The sequence below is a fragment of the Mrakia frigida genome (assembly GCF_051309035.1).
Source record: "Mrakia frigida strain ATCC 22029 unplaced genomic scaffold BDY24scaffold_4, whole genome shotgun sequence".
Lineage (NCBI taxonomy): Eukaryota > Fungi > Basidiomycota > Tremellomycetes > Cystofilobasidiales > Mrakiaceae > Mrakia > Mrakia frigida.
The window spans coordinates 712,463-728,820 of NW_027481277.1; the positions used below are offsets into that span (position 1 = coordinate 712,463).

General features: G+C 54.4%; 6 protein-coding genes across 6 annotated transcripts; 2 read left to right on the forward strand and 4 right to left on the reverse strand.

The window, feature by feature from the left end:
• Positions 1-456: 456 nt before the first annotated feature.
• On the reverse strand, positions 457-1,964 carry BDY24DRAFT_378359 (GNAT family N-acetyltransferase). The gene is made up of 8 exons (XM_076638915.1): positions 1,766-1,964; positions 1,679-1,694; positions 1,521-1,608; positions 1,436-1,459; positions 1,178-1,357; positions 1,080-1,092; positions 950-985; positions 457-819 (listed from the first exon to the last, which is right to left on the reverse strand). The coding sequence occupies exons 1-8, from the start codon at positions 1,822-1,824 to the stop codon at positions 567-569; spliced, it is 669 nt and encodes a 222-aa protein (XP_076499985.1). The 5' UTR covers positions 1,825-1,964; the 3' UTR covers positions 457-566.
• Positions 1,965-1,987: 23 nt separating this feature from the next.
• Positions 1,988-3,792, forward strand: NPA3 (GTPase NPA3; the record flags this gene model as incomplete). Its single annotated transcript, XM_076637252.1, has 7 exons — positions 1,988-2,084; positions 2,190-2,358; positions 2,507-2,611; positions 2,719-3,109; positions 3,237-3,319; positions 3,398-3,437; positions 3,520-3,792. 7 exons carry the CDS (start codon positions 1,988-1,990, stop codon positions 3,790-3,792), a joined length of 1,158 nt encoding a protein of 385 aa, XP_076499986.1.
• Positions 3,793-4,766: 974 nt separating this feature from the next.
• On the reverse strand, positions 4,767-7,807 carry BDY24DRAFT_378363 (NAD(P)/FAD-dependent oxidoreductase). Its single transcript, XM_076638916.1, has 14 exons — positions 7,709-7,807; positions 7,528-7,615; positions 7,419-7,455; positions 7,335-7,341; positions 7,065-7,228; positions 6,665-6,890; positions 6,546-6,594; positions 6,457-6,481; positions 6,318-6,386; positions 5,912-6,237; positions 5,638-5,825; positions 5,465-5,566; positions 5,358-5,373; positions 4,767-5,260 (listed from the first exon to the last, which is right to left on the reverse strand). The coding sequence occupies exons 1-14, from the start codon at positions 7,757-7,759 to the stop codon at positions 4,899-4,901; spliced, it is 1,710 nt and encodes a 569-aa protein (XP_076499987.1). The 5' UTR covers positions 7,760-7,807; the 3' UTR covers positions 4,767-4,898.
• A 109-nt stretch (positions 7,808-7,916) lies between these two features.
• On the reverse strand, positions 7,917-11,677 carry BDY24DRAFT_378364 (RNA recognition motif domain-containing protein). Its single transcript, XM_076638917.1, has 12 exons — positions 11,481-11,677; positions 11,299-11,358; positions 10,926-11,099; positions 10,713-10,848; positions 10,359-10,631; positions 9,914-10,290; positions 9,773-9,837; positions 9,561-9,700; positions 9,258-9,482; positions 9,019-9,195; positions 8,394-8,939; positions 7,917-8,311 (listed from the first exon to the last, which is right to left on the reverse strand). The coding sequence occupies exons 1-12, from the start codon at positions 11,534-11,536 to the stop codon at positions 7,994-7,996; spliced, it is 2,547 nt and encodes an 848-aa protein (XP_076499988.1). The 5' UTR covers positions 11,537-11,677; the 3' UTR covers positions 7,917-7,993.
• A 166-nt stretch (positions 11,678-11,843) lies between these two features.
• BDY24DRAFT_412312 (uncharacterized protein) lies at positions 11,844-12,940 on the reverse strand (the record flags this gene model as incomplete). The annotated part of the gene is made up of 6 exons (XM_076643038.1): positions 11,844-11,886; positions 11,964-12,011; positions 12,104-12,341; positions 12,380-12,650; positions 12,785-12,832; positions 12,902-12,940. 6 exons carry the CDS (start codon positions 12,938-12,940, stop codon positions 11,844-11,846), a joined length of 687 nt encoding a protein of 228 aa, XP_076499989.1.
• A 252-nt stretch (positions 12,941-13,192) lies between these two features.
• BDY24DRAFT_378373 (bromodomain-containing protein) lies at positions 13,193-16,273 on the forward strand. The gene is made up of 9 exons (XM_076638918.1): positions 13,193-13,511; positions 13,643-13,745; positions 13,835-13,916; positions 13,998-14,044; positions 14,185-14,342; positions 14,425-14,533; positions 14,610-14,713; positions 14,786-14,810; positions 14,882-16,273. The coding sequence occupies exons 1-9, from the start codon at positions 13,258-13,260 to the stop codon at positions 16,133-16,135; spliced, it is 2,136 nt and encodes a 711-aa protein (XP_076499990.1). The 5' UTR covers positions 13,193-13,257; the 3' UTR covers positions 16,136-16,273.
• Positions 16,274-16,358: the final 85 nt, after the last annotated feature.

Genomic DNA, 16,358 nt, shown 5'->3' on the forward strand with positions numbered 1-16,358 from the left:
CTGCAGCAACCTCGTCTTCACCTGCCCTCGACTCGTCGACCGTCCTCGCGTCGCAGCAGTTGATCTTTCCTCTCTCAAGATCCCACAGGAGGCAGAGATCTATCTCGTCTCTCTCTTCGATTTTGGTCAACCCCAGGCTTTCTCTTCGACCCTATAACGAGCAAGAAGCGAGTTCATTCCAGGGACGCGGCGGGCCCATTTGCGCTACGACGTCCCTTTTCTCCAGTTTCCTGCAGTAAGGCTGCTTTCTTTCCAAGAATCATAGGGATGACCCCCTTGTAGTAGATAGATCAGAGGTTCGATCCCCTCTTAGTTACCCTTCCTTTCAATTTCCCTTTAGCTTTTTGCTGCGTTCCGTGCCTGAGAGCAAGCCTCCTTTTCGCGACGCGCGCGTCGTTCCTTCCACAAGCTGGGTTGCTGTTCGTTTGCAACGCAAGTTTCCGTTGCTGAGAGGAGTAGATTGTACGATATGTTTATTCATTCTTCCAAAGCGAATAGTCTGTCTACATTGAAGCCCCAACGAGCGATTCCTCGAACACTTCCCGAGCTCTGCCCTCGTCTCCCTCTCATGTCTCCTCCTCGTAAACACCCCTGACTCCATCTTCAACACCCATCCACTCTCCTTCCCCCTCTACCCCGGTCTCGATATCCTTCGCATGGAACCTGACCTCCCATTCCTGCCAGACCTCGCTGATCTTGACGATTCCGAATCCGAGTTTGCGGAAGAGAGCGAGCGAAGCTGGGTTGGAGGTGGAGATTTTGGCGACGAAGTTGCGGGATGCTGGGAGAGAAAGAGGAGCTGAAGTTGCGTATTGGAGACTACGAGAAAGGAAGAACGAGAGGGTCGAAGAGTCAGTCAGGTCGACGCGTTGCGAAAGGCGAGGACTTTGAGGCGGGCGAGCTCTCAAGCAGAGAGCAACGAGCCAGAAAGGAATCAGAGGATACACACAGAAGAGATAGGGCTTGTTGAGCAAGATGTTTGCGGCTAAGACGGCAAAGGAGGCCGAGAGAAAGAGAGAGGGACGTCAGGGCGATGGAACGAAGGCAAGGGAGCGACGCGTTTCAAAGATGGCACAAACCGATACGCGAGCTCTGGTGACAGAGAACAAAAGTTCGTATCAGTCTCTCACACCTCAAGCAGTTCATACGGCGAAAGAAGCTAGAAGAAGGGACTCACCTGCGATCATGACCTCGCACTCGACGTCTCCCAAATCTCCCTCCTCTTCTGGTGGATGAAGGAAGAGGTTGACGTCTCCAATCATCGGCGCTGCTGCGAGCTCTTCGGGTGTTAAGGGAGGTATCGGAGAGTTGGAGTCCAAGGAAGTGGAAGGACGGGCGAGAACGATGAAGGTGAGCTCTGAACGACAGAAAGACGAGAGAGTTGTGTCATGTTCGAGCCGCCATGAAACGAGCTAGAAGCAAAGAAGATACGTACTGTCCTCGTCAAGATGCCAGTTTCCTGTAGGTACAACATGACCAGTTCAGCGAGGTGAGAAGGAAGGAAGGCAGAGAGGACGAACGTTGCATCTCGTACTCCTCCGTCTCGCTGAGAGGTTCGCTCGCTGTCGTTTCCAGCAGCTCTGGAGACTTCATCCATTCGTGGTAAGTCTGGAGGAATCAGAGGAGTATTTAGCCAGCTTCCCAGTCAGTGGAGAACCAAAGAAAGCTTAGAACTTACAGCAACGTGGCTCTTCCTAGAGCAGCGAAGGAGGAGGAAGACGAGGTCAGCTCGGAGAGGTCGAGCTCAACTCTCGCTTCGACTCACTTGTACGGCACCAGCAGCACATTCCTTCCTACCAAAACAGTGTTCTCGTTAGTCCTCATTTGGACTTGACCGGATATGGGTGCAGATTTTTTGAGCGAGATGGCGGTTTGGGGGAGAAAGAGGAAGGGCAAGGATTTCGAAGCTGACCTTTCGTCTCCTTCCCTCCCAACTCTCTCTTGCCGTCCGAATCCATCTTAGGAACCCCAACTTTTCCTCTCGATCATGTCTACACCTTTGGAAGATCCAAAGCTCGCGGCCCCTGCGCCAGAAACTCCTGCTGTCGAGGGAAAGAAGAAGCCAGCCGTTGTGATCTGTATCGGTTCGTCTCTCTCCCCTTCCTCCTCCCTCCTCCTTCGAGCTCGTCGCTGTCAGCTTGTGAGCTCGTTCGCTGACTTGTATGGAACTCGTCTACTCGCTTCTCCAGGAATGGCTGGATCCGGGAAGACTACTCTGATGCAGCGACTCAACTCTCACCTTCACTCTCAAAAGACTCCTCCCTACATCGTCAACCTCGATCCTGCCGTCACCCACATGCCCTTCACGGCCAACATCGACATCAGGGATACAGTTGACTACAAGGAGGTTATGAAGCAGTAAGTAAATTCTCATCTTGAACTTGCAGGAAGTCAGCAGGAGCTGGAGGGAGCTGAAGGAGAGAGAGCTCAGAACGAAAATGAGCTCGAAGCTGACTGTTCCTCCTCCCTTCTTCTCCTCATCTTCGCCTCGTTTCCTTTTGTGAAGGTACAACCTCGGACCCAACGGAGGAATCTTGACTGCTCTCAACTTGTTCACGACCAAGTTCGACCAGGTTCTGGAGCTGCTGGAGAAGCGAGCGGAGACGGTGGAGTAAGTTGAGCTTCACCTCCTCCTTCCCTCCGTCGACTCACGACTGTTTCTGACTTCTTCGCCTTGCCTTCTCAAATCTCACTCATCCTCCTCCTTCTCCATCTCAGTCACATCCTCATCGATACTCCCGGTCAAATCGAGATCTTTACCTGGTCCGCTTCAGGCTCCATCATCACCGACGCCATCGCCTCCTCCCTTCCAACCTGTATCGCCTACATCATCGATACTCCTCGTACAACAGCTCCAGCAACCTTCATGTCCAACATGCTCTACGCCTGCTCCATCCTCTACAAAACCAAACTTCCCTTCATCCTCGTCTTCAACAAGACCGACGCCCAGAGCCATGAGTTCGCCCTCGAGTGGATGCAGGACTTCGAGGTCTTCCAGGAGGCTTTGCAGAAGAGGGATAGGGAGGGAAGGGACGGAGAACCAAGTTACATGAACGGGTTGATGAACAGTATGAGTCTGGTGTTGGACGAGTTTTACAAGAACCTCAGGGTGAGTCTCGGGTTCCGTTTGGGAGGACAGAAGGAGACGCGTCGAGAGGTGTCTCCTCGACGGAGAAGGAAGACGATTCTGCTTGCTGACCTCGGAATCTGACTTTATTTCGCCTTTTCTCCTGTAGGCTGTTGGTGTGTCGGCGATGACGGGAGACGGGATGGAGGACTTCTTCAACGCCGTCGAGGAGGCGCGACAAGAGTACGAGACGTATGTCCTCCTCCCTTCGGTTCGCTTCGGATACCACGCTCATGGAAACTCGAGCTAAACTCTTTCCGATCTTTGCAGTGATTATCATCCCGAACTGGAGAAGCTTGCTGCCGACCGAGTGAGTCTTTCCGTCTCCTTCCATCGCGTCGTCGCACGCTGACATTTTCCCACCCTCCCCTCTCCCTATCTTCTCTTATCAGGATGCCAAGAAAGCTGAACACGCCAAAGACTCTCTCGACCGACTCATGAAGGACATGGCCGTCTCGCCCGGATCGTCTGCTTCCAACCCAAACGCTGCCTCGTCGAAACCATCCTCTTCCTCAACAGGACGCTTCCCTGGAGACGACGACGATGGAATCATCCGACGGGATCGATATCGGGAAGGAGATGGCTGGGCTGAGGACGAGGATAACGAGGAGGGAGGCATGTGGGGAGACGATTCCGACGAGGAAATCGATCGAAGTCAGTCGTGAAATCAAAGCGTTTAGATAGTGCAACGAGAGGAACCAGGAACTCGAGAGCTGACTTTCCTCTTCTCCTCCTTCTTGGTATCGTTCGAACTAAAGGTGAAGAAGCTGGACCTGGTGGACGAAGTATGGGAGGAGGTGGTGGTGGTGGAGGACCAGGGACGGGAATGAACTGGCCTCGGCCTGGTTAAGAATTGATGAAACCTTCTTCAAAAAGCAGATCCTACGCAAGGAAAGTTCAATCTCAGAGGAGGAAAAGGACTAGTAGTGTGAAGACGCGATCTGCACGCGCGTGCCTTTCACGCTCCCTGCAGCGACTCTGGTTCCGACGTGAAGGGAGGGAAGCGGGTCGAAAAGATTTCGATGAGCTTCCACTTCCACCCAACCCAGCGATTCTCCGATCCCCTCCTCGTCAACATTCAACTCCCACTTACTCACCTTCGCTCGAACTGGCTTTCTATCCCACGAGAACCCTATCGACCTCTTCCCGACGAAATCCCTTCACCTTTCCTCCCTCCCTCCGCCGTCGCCTTCGCTCCCCGTCAACCACCCTGAAGCTCGTCAAGAAGCCCATGGCTCGTCCTTCGCTTGGAATCGGATACATTCCTCCTCGCAAGAGACCTATCGTGGAGTTCCTGTCGAAGCTCAGGGTGAGTTCAGAGGGAGAACACCCCGAGCTCACTTCCCGTCTCTAACGTCCGCTTTCTTTATTGTCTCCTCAGCCTCGATCCACCAGCTCCCGAACCTCCTCCACTCGCACCAATCCTCTCGAAACCACCTCAACCACCTGTCTAACGTCCAAGAACCATTTCGCTTCGAAGAACTCCCACGACCGATGCTGGATGAAACTCGTTCAACAAGCCGACGACCTCCCACTCCCCCCGCTCGCCTCCTCCTGCTCATCGACTCGATCAGAATCGCTTTCTTCAACGAAGCGGAACACGTTCGACATCTTCACATCGAATTTACGACTTGTTTACGCTCATCCTCGAACGAGAAACGAAGGAACAGAAGGAGAACCGAGGCTCGAGTCGCGACGAAACCTTCAACGGTCTACCTCACCCACTTCGTCTAGCCCAGGTAGCACTATCACATCTATTCAAGACGAAAAATCAATCCCTCTTCTTACTCGACCCGTTCGCCTTCACCTTCCCCACCTGCTTCTGCTCCTCGCTCTCAGCCCAGAACCCTCGGACAACCTCGACCTCCTCCCTCACTCCACCCACGAACCCTCCTCCTCCAGCCTCCTCCACCTTTTTCAAGAACTCAACCACCAGTCCCAGAGCCAGCAGTATCACCCACGAGACCCAGCCGAACGGGATGCTGAGGACCTGTCGAGCGATTTCGAGGACGTCCAGAAGCGCGGAGGTGAGGAAAGTTGTTGAAGGAAGAGCACGAGTAGCGGACTTGATTGGGAAGGGAGCTTTAGTTCCGAGGTGGGTGGCGAGGGTTCGGAGGGAAGAGGAGAAGCCATCTGAGGTTGGGATTCGAGGGAAGGAAAAGAGAGAAAGTTAGGATCGGTTGGGAGAGGATTGGGAGAGAGAGGAGATGAGAAACGGAAAGAGACGAACCTTCATGGAAACCGTACTGATGAAGAGAGAGCGAGGAAAGGAAAGATTCGGTCAGCGAAGGTCGAAGAGGGCGAAGGAACGAAGTCGAAGAGACGCGTCGAACTCACCTGCGTCCAAGCGCCAACGTAGGTGACTCCTCGAGTGTTTTGGATCGAAGGAAGCATCCCTTGGCACTTCACACTTTTCGCCGTGTACATCGGGTGGTCGTACTGAGAGTGAAAGAAGGAAGATCAACGTCAGCGTGCGAAGAAAGAAGACGCGTTCAGAGACCTCGACTCACCTTCCATTTCCCAACCACCTTGCTCGCCTCGGGTTCGAAAGGAGGGTTCAGAGTGACGAGAACGGGTCCCCAGATCGACTCGGGGATGTGCTGAAGGAGGTTCATGCAGTAGGTCAAGCTGACTGAGTTGACGTTGGCTTTTGGTTTCCCGTCGGACGTCTTGGTCGAGAAAGTGAGATAGTTCCAGGCTGTTTCAATGAAGAGGAGGAGTGTCAGATTCGATATGAGCTCCTCCAAAATAGATCGAAGGAGAAACGAAAGAAGAACGACTCACCCGACCAAGCCTTCCTCCTAACGGGCATCAACTTCTCGTCCCCGTGAAGCACCACCTCGTTCTGCTCAAACTCAAACCCTCCCAGGATCTCCTGCTCCTTCTCCGGCACTCCTCCTCCAGCTTTGAGGATCGCTAGGGTTTGATCGGCGTGGCAGGCCATGACGACGTGATCGTAGACGCGCTCTTCTCCGGCTCCAGTGGTGAGAACGACCATGTTCCCCTTGCTACGGCCGGGGAGGGGAGAAGTTCGAAGAGATACGATGGGCGTGGAAAGGTGAAGGTTGGCGGGAGGGAGAGCGGCGAGGATGGGTGGGATGTAGGAGGAGCTGAGAGAGAGAGAGGGAGAACAGGTCGGTTCAGTTTCGACGAGGAAGGAGGTGAAAAGAAGAGCCGAGGAATGACGCACCTTCCGCCTTTGACGACGAGCCACTTGGGCTTGTTGGAGATCTGAAGAAGGTGGTGGTTGTGCATGAAGCTGCAAAATGGACGAAGGAAATCAGCGAGAGTCGGAGAGAGGACGAGGAGACGCGTCGAAACGGACGAACCGGATCAAAGTCTTCGCAGGGAAGTCTGAAAAGAGCACAGCGAGTCAGCAAGCCGGCTCGACACCGTATTCAGAAGTTAGTCAACTCACCAAGACCACACTTATCCGGCGGCGTTGACCAGATAGCAGCAGTCATGGGCTGAAGACGGAAAGCTGGTCAGCTCGACCTTCTTTCTTCGATTCCGTAAGCCTCTCGAGCTCGAACTCACAAGCAGATAATCATCCCTGAACGCATCACTCAACCCTTCCCTCTTCACAAAGTCCCCAATGCTAAGCTCCTCTGCATCCTCCCCTTCCTCCTCCTCGTCCGAATCCTCCTCAGCGTTCCGATCTCCCCTCTTCTTCGACTTCTTCTCGTAGCTCTCGAGCTGCTTCATGGCCAGAGCGTTGAAGCGAAGGATGTCCCAGACCATTCGGTAGACGTTCGGGTTCAATCTAAAAGGTTGAACGAGAAAACAGATCACGTCAGAAAGAGAGGCGACGGAGGGGAAAGAGCGGGGATAGTCTCGAGCCAGACCCTCGACGCTGTTGGTCCCCACATGGACCGAGCATGCCATCGAGCGTCGTGGAGGGAAGATGCTCGATAATCGGAGAGAGGATGAAACTTACAGGTTCCTAGTCTGACAGAAGACGGAGGGAAGACCTTTGCCTGCCCACTCGAAGAAGCCTCGATCCCTCGAGACGGAGAAGGTCATCTCTGTTTCCGATGTTGGGATCTTGAGGTGAGCGAGGAAGGCAAGAAGGTTGGGGTAGGTGGGAGGGTTGCAGACAATCTGTGGAGGGGAAGGGAAGGGAAAGGGAGAACGAAGGAAGGGAAAGGGAATGTGTGAGCTCGAGTCGCGGCGAGAAGGTCGCTCAAGAGTAGAGAATGAAGCTCACGAATCCACTGAACATCGATGGAAATAAAGAAGGTGTGGTCAGCTTCAATATGTTGGGATGAGCCAGATATATAGAGGAACGAACGTGTCGACTCGGACACCTTCTCCTTCATCGCCCTTCCCTGAACGAACCAAACCAAGCTCAACTTCAGGTCAGTCCCTTTTTCAGCCCATCAACAGACTCGGCGACTCACTCTTGTAGTTGACCGTATGAGTATGACCTCCAATGTAGTCTGCAGACTCGTAGAGATCTACTTCATGCTCTGAGAACTCGTTGAGAAGCTGCAGAAGGAAGGAGGAAGAGATGACGAGAGGGGTGAGCTTCAACTCTCCCTTCCCTTTCTTCCAACTCTTTTCAAGCCCGCATCAGCTCACCCAGGTTGCTGAAAGTCCTGCTACACCGGAACCGACGACTGCTACGCGCATTGCTAAGGTTGACTTGGATTGAAAGGAAGGGATGAAAGGAAGGGAGGGGGGTGGAAGATAGAGGGGAGGAAGCGGAGAGGCGGCGAGAGATCGGTCTGGCACGAGGCGAGGGATCGAAAGTCGTTGTCAACGCGACGGAAGAGGTCGAGAAAACTGAGATGGCATAAGAGTGAGAAAGTCGTAGAGTGTCGTTACTACTGAGAGAGAGATCAAAAGACAAGATGGGAAGAAACGCTAAACGACGACAGCATCCATCCCGCTCCCCCCCTCTCCTCCTCCTCCTCCCTCGACGGACATCCTCGACTCAGAAGCAGCAAGCTTCCCCTTCTCTTCCAACTTGAGCCCGTCCTTCACCTTCACAATCTCCTGCATAACCCACTTCCTGATCCCCGAATCTTCCTCGAGCATCGTCTCAGCAGATTCCGTCGACATCTGCGTCGACTTTGGATCGGCCGCCAGGCCTTGAAGGAAGAAGACGGGATCCGTAGCTCGACTCCTTCGAGCTCGAGGTCGTTGACGACTGAGTTGAGCGGGTGGGACGTAATCAGGAGACTTTGGAGAGCAAGAAAGGAAGACGCAGGTGAGTTTGGGCTGTCGAGAAAGAGGGAATCGCGTCGAAGAACACAAAACTCACGACACTCCTCCTCTTTCCTCGTGGAACGACTCTCTCTCCCGTGGGACCCGAGGTCGTACCTCCTTCCTGTGAGGCTCCTGTTGGAGGCTCCTCGGGGCCGGTCATCGTCGCGTCCTCGTCCGCTCGAGTCAGGCCTGAGGCTCGAGGACGTCCTCCCCTCTCCGTCTCGTGAAAGCTCGTATTTGCTTCCATCGTCCTGTCGGACTGTTGAGACGGTGACCTTCTTCTCTCCTCATTTGCTCGAGAATAAGGTGCGTGGGCCGATGAGGAGGAGGAGGACTGTCGAGTCGGTGGTGGGGAGGGAGGACGACGGGAAGCGGAGGGAGCAGCTCGTCTAGGATCCTGGGGAGGCTGATGTTGATGTGAAGAGGAGGAGGAGGGTGGAAGGGGCAAACGAGAAGGTCCTGCGACGGCGTTGATGGAAGTGCAGGGGGATCCGACGGAGAGCGTGGGGAGATGAGAAGCGACTCGTTGGACGTTGAGGCCGTAGAACTCCTTGAGGGATGGAGAAGGAGCTTCGAAGTGAGGATACTCTCGAGCAGTCATCTGAAAGTGAGAAGGAAGAGCGGTCAGATTCTTCGTCGAGCCCAGGCGCGTGTGGAGAGAAGACGACGAGTCAGCTCACCTTCCCGAGCTCCCCAAAGTGAACAGCGAAGGTCGTCCCGTCCGCTCGAAACTCCATCTTCTCGATCTGTTGGGCGGTCGAGAGATCCCCGACTCTTATGAACCGAGCGGAGTTGTGCGACCTGAAGTTGGCTCCCAGATCTTTGGAAGAGAGGTCGACGCGTCCGATCGATCGCATCTGCGAGAAAGAAAAAAGGTAAGCTCGATGTTCGACGCGGTCTCGTGGATCATCGCTCTGACCTGAGTTGCGAGATCGAGAAGCTTCTCCAGGGTATCGACGTTCCAAACGAAGATCTGTCCTCTGTTGGGGAGTTGCTCTCCGTCTCGGAGCTGCCTCAAGAGGTCTTGTCGTGCGGAGGATCGAACAAACTGGACGACGACCCCGGGAGTCTCGTCGTCGGCGTTTCCTGGCTGGCAGGAGTTGATGAGGCCGAAGTGGGAGAGACTGATGTAGAGGGCGGCAGGCTAGAAGAAGAAAGGAAGAGGAGAAACCATCAGTTTCCCGTTGGTAAGGAAGGAACTTGAGAAGGATAGAGCACAAACTGTGATTCCGAGAGGAGTGTCGAGATGGATTCGTTCCGTTACAACGACGTCCTTGACGAAGGATCGAGTCCTGTAGAGAGAGAGTTTTGAGCCGCCGTCGTTGAGTCTTAGACCATCGAGAAGGGCATAAGCTCGATCGGCTAGCAAAAAGAAAGACGGGAAGTTAGCTGATGTTCGCCGACGGTTGAGACGCGTCTCGTTCAGCTGCTCACCTCGTTCGACCAAGCTGAACCTGATGGTACTATACGATCCGTCCTGAGCGAGTTCAATGTCTCGACTGGTGGAAGAAATCGAGTGCAGAACGAGTCGGGAATTAGGAACGGAAAGAGGAGAGGGAAGAAGGTCAAACGAACCTCGCGTCCAAATCAATCATGGCAACCGAGGACGCGATTGAGCAGAGATCGGTAGGGGTGATGAGCATCGGTTTCATGTAGAGTCGAAGAAGCTCGTTCTTGTTGGGAGGTCTCGTCGTATTGGTCGATGTAGCCGGGAAGGGTGGTTGGGGAGGAGGGACCGAAACGGGAAGTACCGTTGGATGAGTGATTCGATAGGGAGCTGGAGGTAGGGAGATAGGAGGAGAGGGATCCAGACTGTTGGCTGAGGCGAGTTGTTGTTCGAAGTCTCGTTTGATCCGGAGGTTTTTGATGTGATTGACGAGCACCTTCTCGGGAGAGCGAAATCGAGGGTCGGCCTTCTTGAGGAAGCTCTTCCAACGAGGGTTGTCGCTGACCTGTAAGAAGTTGAGCAAGTTCAACTATAGAACTCGTAGAAGGAGCTTTCGGAGGGGTGTGAACTCACTTGATCCGTGAAGTACACCTGGGAATACTGGTCGAACTCGTTGAAGCTCTCGCAGCGTTCGAGAGAAGCTGGGAACCACCTCATTCCTGCTTTGATCACGTCCGACTGGGAAATACAAACAGGGCGATTCAGCAGCTTGAGGCAGGAAGGCAGAACGTGGGAGGGGAAAACACTGACCACGAAAAGAGGATAGTGCTGAAATTCGTTCCCAAACGCTGCCTTCAGTTCCTTCGTCTGCTCGTTGGCTGAGAGCAGCGATCCGATAAAGAAGATCTGAAGATAACGAAACACATGAGAGTGTTCAGTTTGGGGTTCAGAGGAAAGAGATCATACGGCAGCGAAGAGCGGACTCGCCTGTCGTGGGTCTAGCTCGGGGACGAGAGGCGCTCGAGCAGGGACTGCCGCGGGTCGAGAAGGATGAGAGCTAGCAGAGACCTTCTCCTGGAGAGTTCGAGCGTCTCGTAGCTCTGAAGCAGTCGGTTGTGTCCACCTGGCAATTCAAGGAAGGAGGTGAGTCCCTCGAGAAGAAGAGGACGAGGGACGAGACGAAAACGAAGCTAAACGCACTTGTTCCATTCTCCTCCCTCGGGGATCTTGGCTTGACCTTTCCACGAGTCAGAGCTCGACTGATAGCGACCAGGTCCTCGTTCCTTAAGGATCAACTCGGCGGACCGAGGATGTTCGAACGAGACGTAGGCGATGACATTCCCCTTTTGGCTCTTTGCGGCCTGAGCCTTGACGCTGGAGAAGCAGAAGAACCGAAGATGGCGAACCCGAGGTCAGGACTATTACTTCTAGAGTTTTCTGGGACGTAGAAGCTCCAGGGACGGGTGAGATGAGCCTAAGAAGAGGGCGTGGAGACTCGAATCCCCTCAGCCCTCCCTTCCTCTTCCTATATCGCCTCTCCCCTCTTTTTTACGACCGAGCGAGAAGTACTCACATGGTACCGTACGACGCGAGAGATCTTCTCAGCGACTCTTCGGTCGTTCCATGCTCGAGACTGGCGAGGGAGGAGAGAAGGAAGGGGGGGAAGGAAGGGAGGGAAGGGAAAGTGAGCTCAACAGCTTCGTCCAACCCTTTCTTTCCCTCCTCTTCATCGACGAGCTTCTCGAACGGACTCACAGCGTCAAAAGAACCACCCTTGACTTCCACAGCTCGGGAACGTTGAGGTGAGACATCGTCGCTCAAAATGAAGAGAATCGGGCTTCGTGAGGGTCGGTGGAAAGGAGGAGGGAAGGAGAGGACGAGCTTAACATCGAAGGTGGAGCGGTCACGGCTCTCTCCCTTTTTTGGGAGCTTCTTAAAGGACGAGGTAGCTCAGCTCAGTTAACACGACAAGCCCGAGCATCTCTTTCATACAGAAAACGAGATAGCATAAAAAAAAAGGCATGAACGAAAGCAGCCTCCCCTTTCCCTCTATCGTCCCAACGCTCGTCTCCTCCAACAAGCTCCCAACCCAACTTCCAGAGCCGAGAAGGATGTTTCCTAGGTCGAGGTAGCGAGGTTCGTCGAAGGGAGAACTCCTGACCTGAGGACGGCGAAGAAACAGAGCGAGAGACGAGATCAGCGACGCGTCTCAAAGATCGTCTGAAGAGGCGAACGAACCTCAAGAAGACTTCGAGGGAGTCAGGTCCTGCGTCGACGGAAGGAGTACTGTGTTCAAGGAAGAGAGAGAGAGAGGAGATTCAGTCTCGAGTGTGATGAAAGAGGAAGGGAAGAGGAAAGGAGAAGGAACGAAAATCCACCTCGCGTCGAACGTCTCCAAATCGAACCCTCCCTTCGACAACGCCGCTCGAACTTCCTCAACAGGAGAAGCCATCAACTTATCGATCGGATCGACATCCAACCCAACACACGTCGAGCACATACAAGCCTCTATCTCCACCTCCGTATGCCTCCCCAAGTCCGTCTCCCTCCTCCCGTCGAGACGCGTCTTCGTCGCCGGAATCTTCCAGTCCGTCACTCCATCGTCTCGGACGACCTCTCCGAAGTAGAACACGACCCAAGCCTGCTCGTCGAACTCCCATCCGATGATGTTCCAGTACACGTTTGCGTCTTCAGGAAGTCGGTCGACCGGAGGAGGAGTCTGGCGAAGTTGAGTTCGTACGTGATGTTCCAGATGGCTTCGCTTCCTCCGAGGAGTTGAGCGTCTCGATGGCGTTGAGGTTTGGAGGTGGCGAATCGATCGATGCAGGTTGTGCAGGTGAGGACGTCGAAGAGGGTTGGGTTGGGAGTGAAGGAGCAGCCGAGCCAGACCGAGGAGAGCTTCGAGAGGGCGAGGACCGTGGAGGGCTGAAAGAAAAGAAGAAAAGAGAGGTTTCAGCTAGGAGAAAAGATAGACGGAAGACAAAGAGACGAGATCCATGAGGACTCGACCTTGCTACCGAAAGAGAAAGGGAGGAGAAGGAGAGGGAGAAGGAACTCACCCAGTCTAAGCTCGGCGAAGCCCCCGAGGAGGAGGGAGGGAGGGAAGCCTGAGGTCAGCTCGGGTCTCTCTGCTGCTCTCTTGCTCTCGCAAGCAGTCTACGGGGGAGGAAACGAACCGCGACGAGAAGGCAGGAAGCAGCGGTGGTGATAAGCATAGTGTCGAAGGATAGAGCTTGATTCAACGAAAGGGAGGAAGGAGCAGGTTGGTCAAGGTCAAGTCGCTTGCACAAGAGCTCGCCCTTGGTGCTCCCCTTCCTCCCTTCTTCCTTTTTTTCTCTCGTTTCGATTTTCAAGCATAGTTCTAGAGCCAACATGTCGTTTTTTTTTTTTTTACAAAGAAGGGCAAGCCGATAGAAAATGAGCAAAATTACATTGAAACCGCCCCCGTAACGAGCTCGTCGAGCTCTCTTCTCCTCCCTCCCCTCCCACTCTCCTCCCAACGCCATCCAATCCACCCTCTTCTTCGCTCTCGATGTCGAATCCTCCTTCATCCGAGGAAGCTCCCGTCGCTTCCACTTCCTCTACTCCTGTTATCAAGATCAAGTTTGGTGTGGATCCCGGCCTGATCCTGAACGAACCTCGGAAACGTCCTCGCGAGGTCATCTACAACGCCAAAGCAGCAGCTCACGCCAAACAGGATGTCTACGAGGAGCCCGCTTACGTGTTGGAGAAGGGTGGGAAGCTCATTCAAGCTATCATGGATGCTAGGGAGGACGAGTACACCGAGTGAGTCTCCCAGGTCGAACAGGAAGGGAAGGAACGAAGGAGGTCAACTCCAGACGCGTTTGCTTTGCTTTCCCCTTGGAGAAGTCTAGAGAGCTCATCCGATCCTTCTGTACCTTCCTAAATCTCCTCAGTGGACGGCTTTTATCACCAGACTTCCTTCGGCTTCCTAGTCAGGAGGAGTACCCCGACTACTACCAAATCATCAAGCACCCTCTCGCCCTCGAGGATATCGAGGTCAGCTTCCCCTCCTCCTCTTCCCCCCCATCCAGCTCCCATCTCCTCCCCAAAGCCGTTCTGACCCTTCCTCTCACCTCTTTATACAGGCCAAACTCAAAGCTGGAGACTACTCGAACGTAGCAGCCGTCCGAGCAGCTCTTGAGCATTGCTTCTGGAACGCCAAAAAGTGTTCGTCCGAGCTCACCTTCCTCTTCTCCTCCCTCCTCACCCCTTCCTTCTGGGCTGAAACTCCTTCTTCTTGACCTTCAGACAACGCCAAAGGAAGTACCATCTTCGAGGATGCCAAGTACCTTCATGTTCGTACACCCTTTCCAGCTCCTTCTCCCTTCCTCTTCCGACCTCCTTCCCGAACCGTTCGAGCTCAACACCTCCTCCCTCCCTCCCTCGACTTCGACTCATCCCCACCTTCCCTTCCCTTTCCACTTCCACCGAACAGAAACTCGTCAAACGTACCTCCGATGAGCTCGTTGGCAAGACTGAGAACGACTCCGACGACGAGGGAGGTCCTGCGAGCAAGAAGGCGAAGAAGGTTCTTGACATCTGGGGAATCCTGAGAGCGAAGCTCGAGCGTGTTATCAACAAGAAGGCTGCCGAGTGAGTCTATCTCCGCTGTGCTTGATGGAGAAGGGAAGGAGAAGCTCGAGCTGACGTTGTCTCCGTACCTGTGCGACCAAAGTCTGAGCGGTCGTTGGCTTTCGACCGAGTTCATGGACGTCCCTTCGAAGGTCGACTATCCTGATTACCATCGAGTCATTCGGAAACCCAGGTCGTTCGAACTCATCCTTGTTAGTACCACAGGTTCTTTCCGCTTGTATTTGTCGACTCCGAGCTGACACCGAGTGCTGCTTTCGACGTCCACAGCAAAAGCTCAAGAAGAAGGAGTACGCGACGCCTCGAGATTTCGTCGAGGATACGGATCTCATCTTCTCGAACGCTCAGCAGTACAACCTGGACGACAGTCAGATGTGAGTCGAGGATCTCTTTATCTGGTCGAGGTCTCGGAAGAGTCGCTGATCCGTTCTCGTTCGTTTCTTCAGCTCGCAAGACGCCGAGGAGATGAAGGTACTTTCCGCTCTCGCTCTCTTCCTCCCTTCTCGAGCTCTTCCCTGACTCTCCCTCCTCTTCCTCGACAGATCCTCTTCCACGAACTCGTCGACGATCTCGTCAAGAACGACGTCGCTTCCGGCATCAGCTCGAAACCCAAGATCAAGATCAAAGTCGGCGGAGGGTCGTCCAACTCGCTCAAGATCCGTCTCGACAAGGGAGGCGACTCGGGAAGTCCAGCAGCTGCCAACTCCCTCGCTTCAGCCGTCGCTGCCATCACAGGAGTCCCCGTTGGTGCTCGTGCGAACCCTCCTCCACCTCAATCCCAATCTCAACGACCTCAACCCCAACCCTCGCCTTCCCACTACATCAACCACAACCTCCCTCCTCCTCCTCCTCCCCAGCAACAACAGCAACAACCCGCTCCCGTCGCTCGTCGGCAACCCTCCACTACCCCTCTTCCCTCTTCCAATAACAACAACAACACTTCTCAGCAGCAACAGCAGCAATCCCTCCCTCAACCTCTCTCCCTCCCGAACCGAGCCTCCACGCCCCTCGCAACCCCTTCCGTCCCCCTCGTCAAAGTCCGACCTGGACCTCCCCTCCTCTCCACGTTCGTTCTTCGTCCCATCGGAGGTCGATCGTCCCTCCCAGGCGGGAAGGAAACCGTCCTCACCCTCAAGAACGAACGAGGAGTTCGAGCGCACGCCGTCTCCCTGCCTTCTTCCTCGGAAACGTTGGACTTCAGCATCACCATTCGAGATTTCGTTCCTCCTCCGCTCCCTCCAGCACCTATCGTCGCTCCTGCTCCTCCTTCTTCTTCGACAGCAGCAGCAGCAACCACCAACGGAGTCGCTTCAGGATCAGCCCCGAGTTTCGACGACGACATGAACGGCCACTTCAACCCTTACCAAACCGAAACCGGGTTCGACATCGATCTCTCGGACCCTTTAACCTCCCTCAACCCCGACTCGGCAGCGATCAACCTCCTCGCTTCCCTCGCCCAGATCCCTTCTGCGCCCATTCCCGAGACGGACTACAAGACGTACAACGTCGTGCTGCTGTTCAACGGGGTGGTCGTCGTCCAGGGGTCGGAACAAGGAGGAGGAGCAGGAGGGTGGTCGAGGAACGGGAATGCGGAGGCGGATGCGGAGGGCTTCAAGAGGTGTCCCGAGACGAGGTGGAAGGTTGATCTGGGAGGGGTGGGTGCGGGAGGGTGGAGGGGAGGAACGGGGACGGGGACGGTGGAGGTGGAGGTTCAGTGGAAGGAGATGGAAGGCGGGACGGGGAAGGTGCTGGGGACGGGGAAGGAGGGGTATGAGGTTTTTGTGAGGAGGGGATGAAAAGGGAAGGGGTCGCGTCGCGTTCTCGTTTTTTTTGTAGTTCTCGTTTCGTTTCGGTTTTCTTTCTTTGAATCTATCTTCATCTCCTCCTACGTCGAACTTTCTGTTCTCTCTCTATACAACTCACCTTGAAACTTCTTTCTTCTCGAAAAACACCAAAAAAATAACAAAAAGTCTGAGCTCCTTCCTGAAATCGTTGAGCTCTCGCTTCTCCTTCCCATCC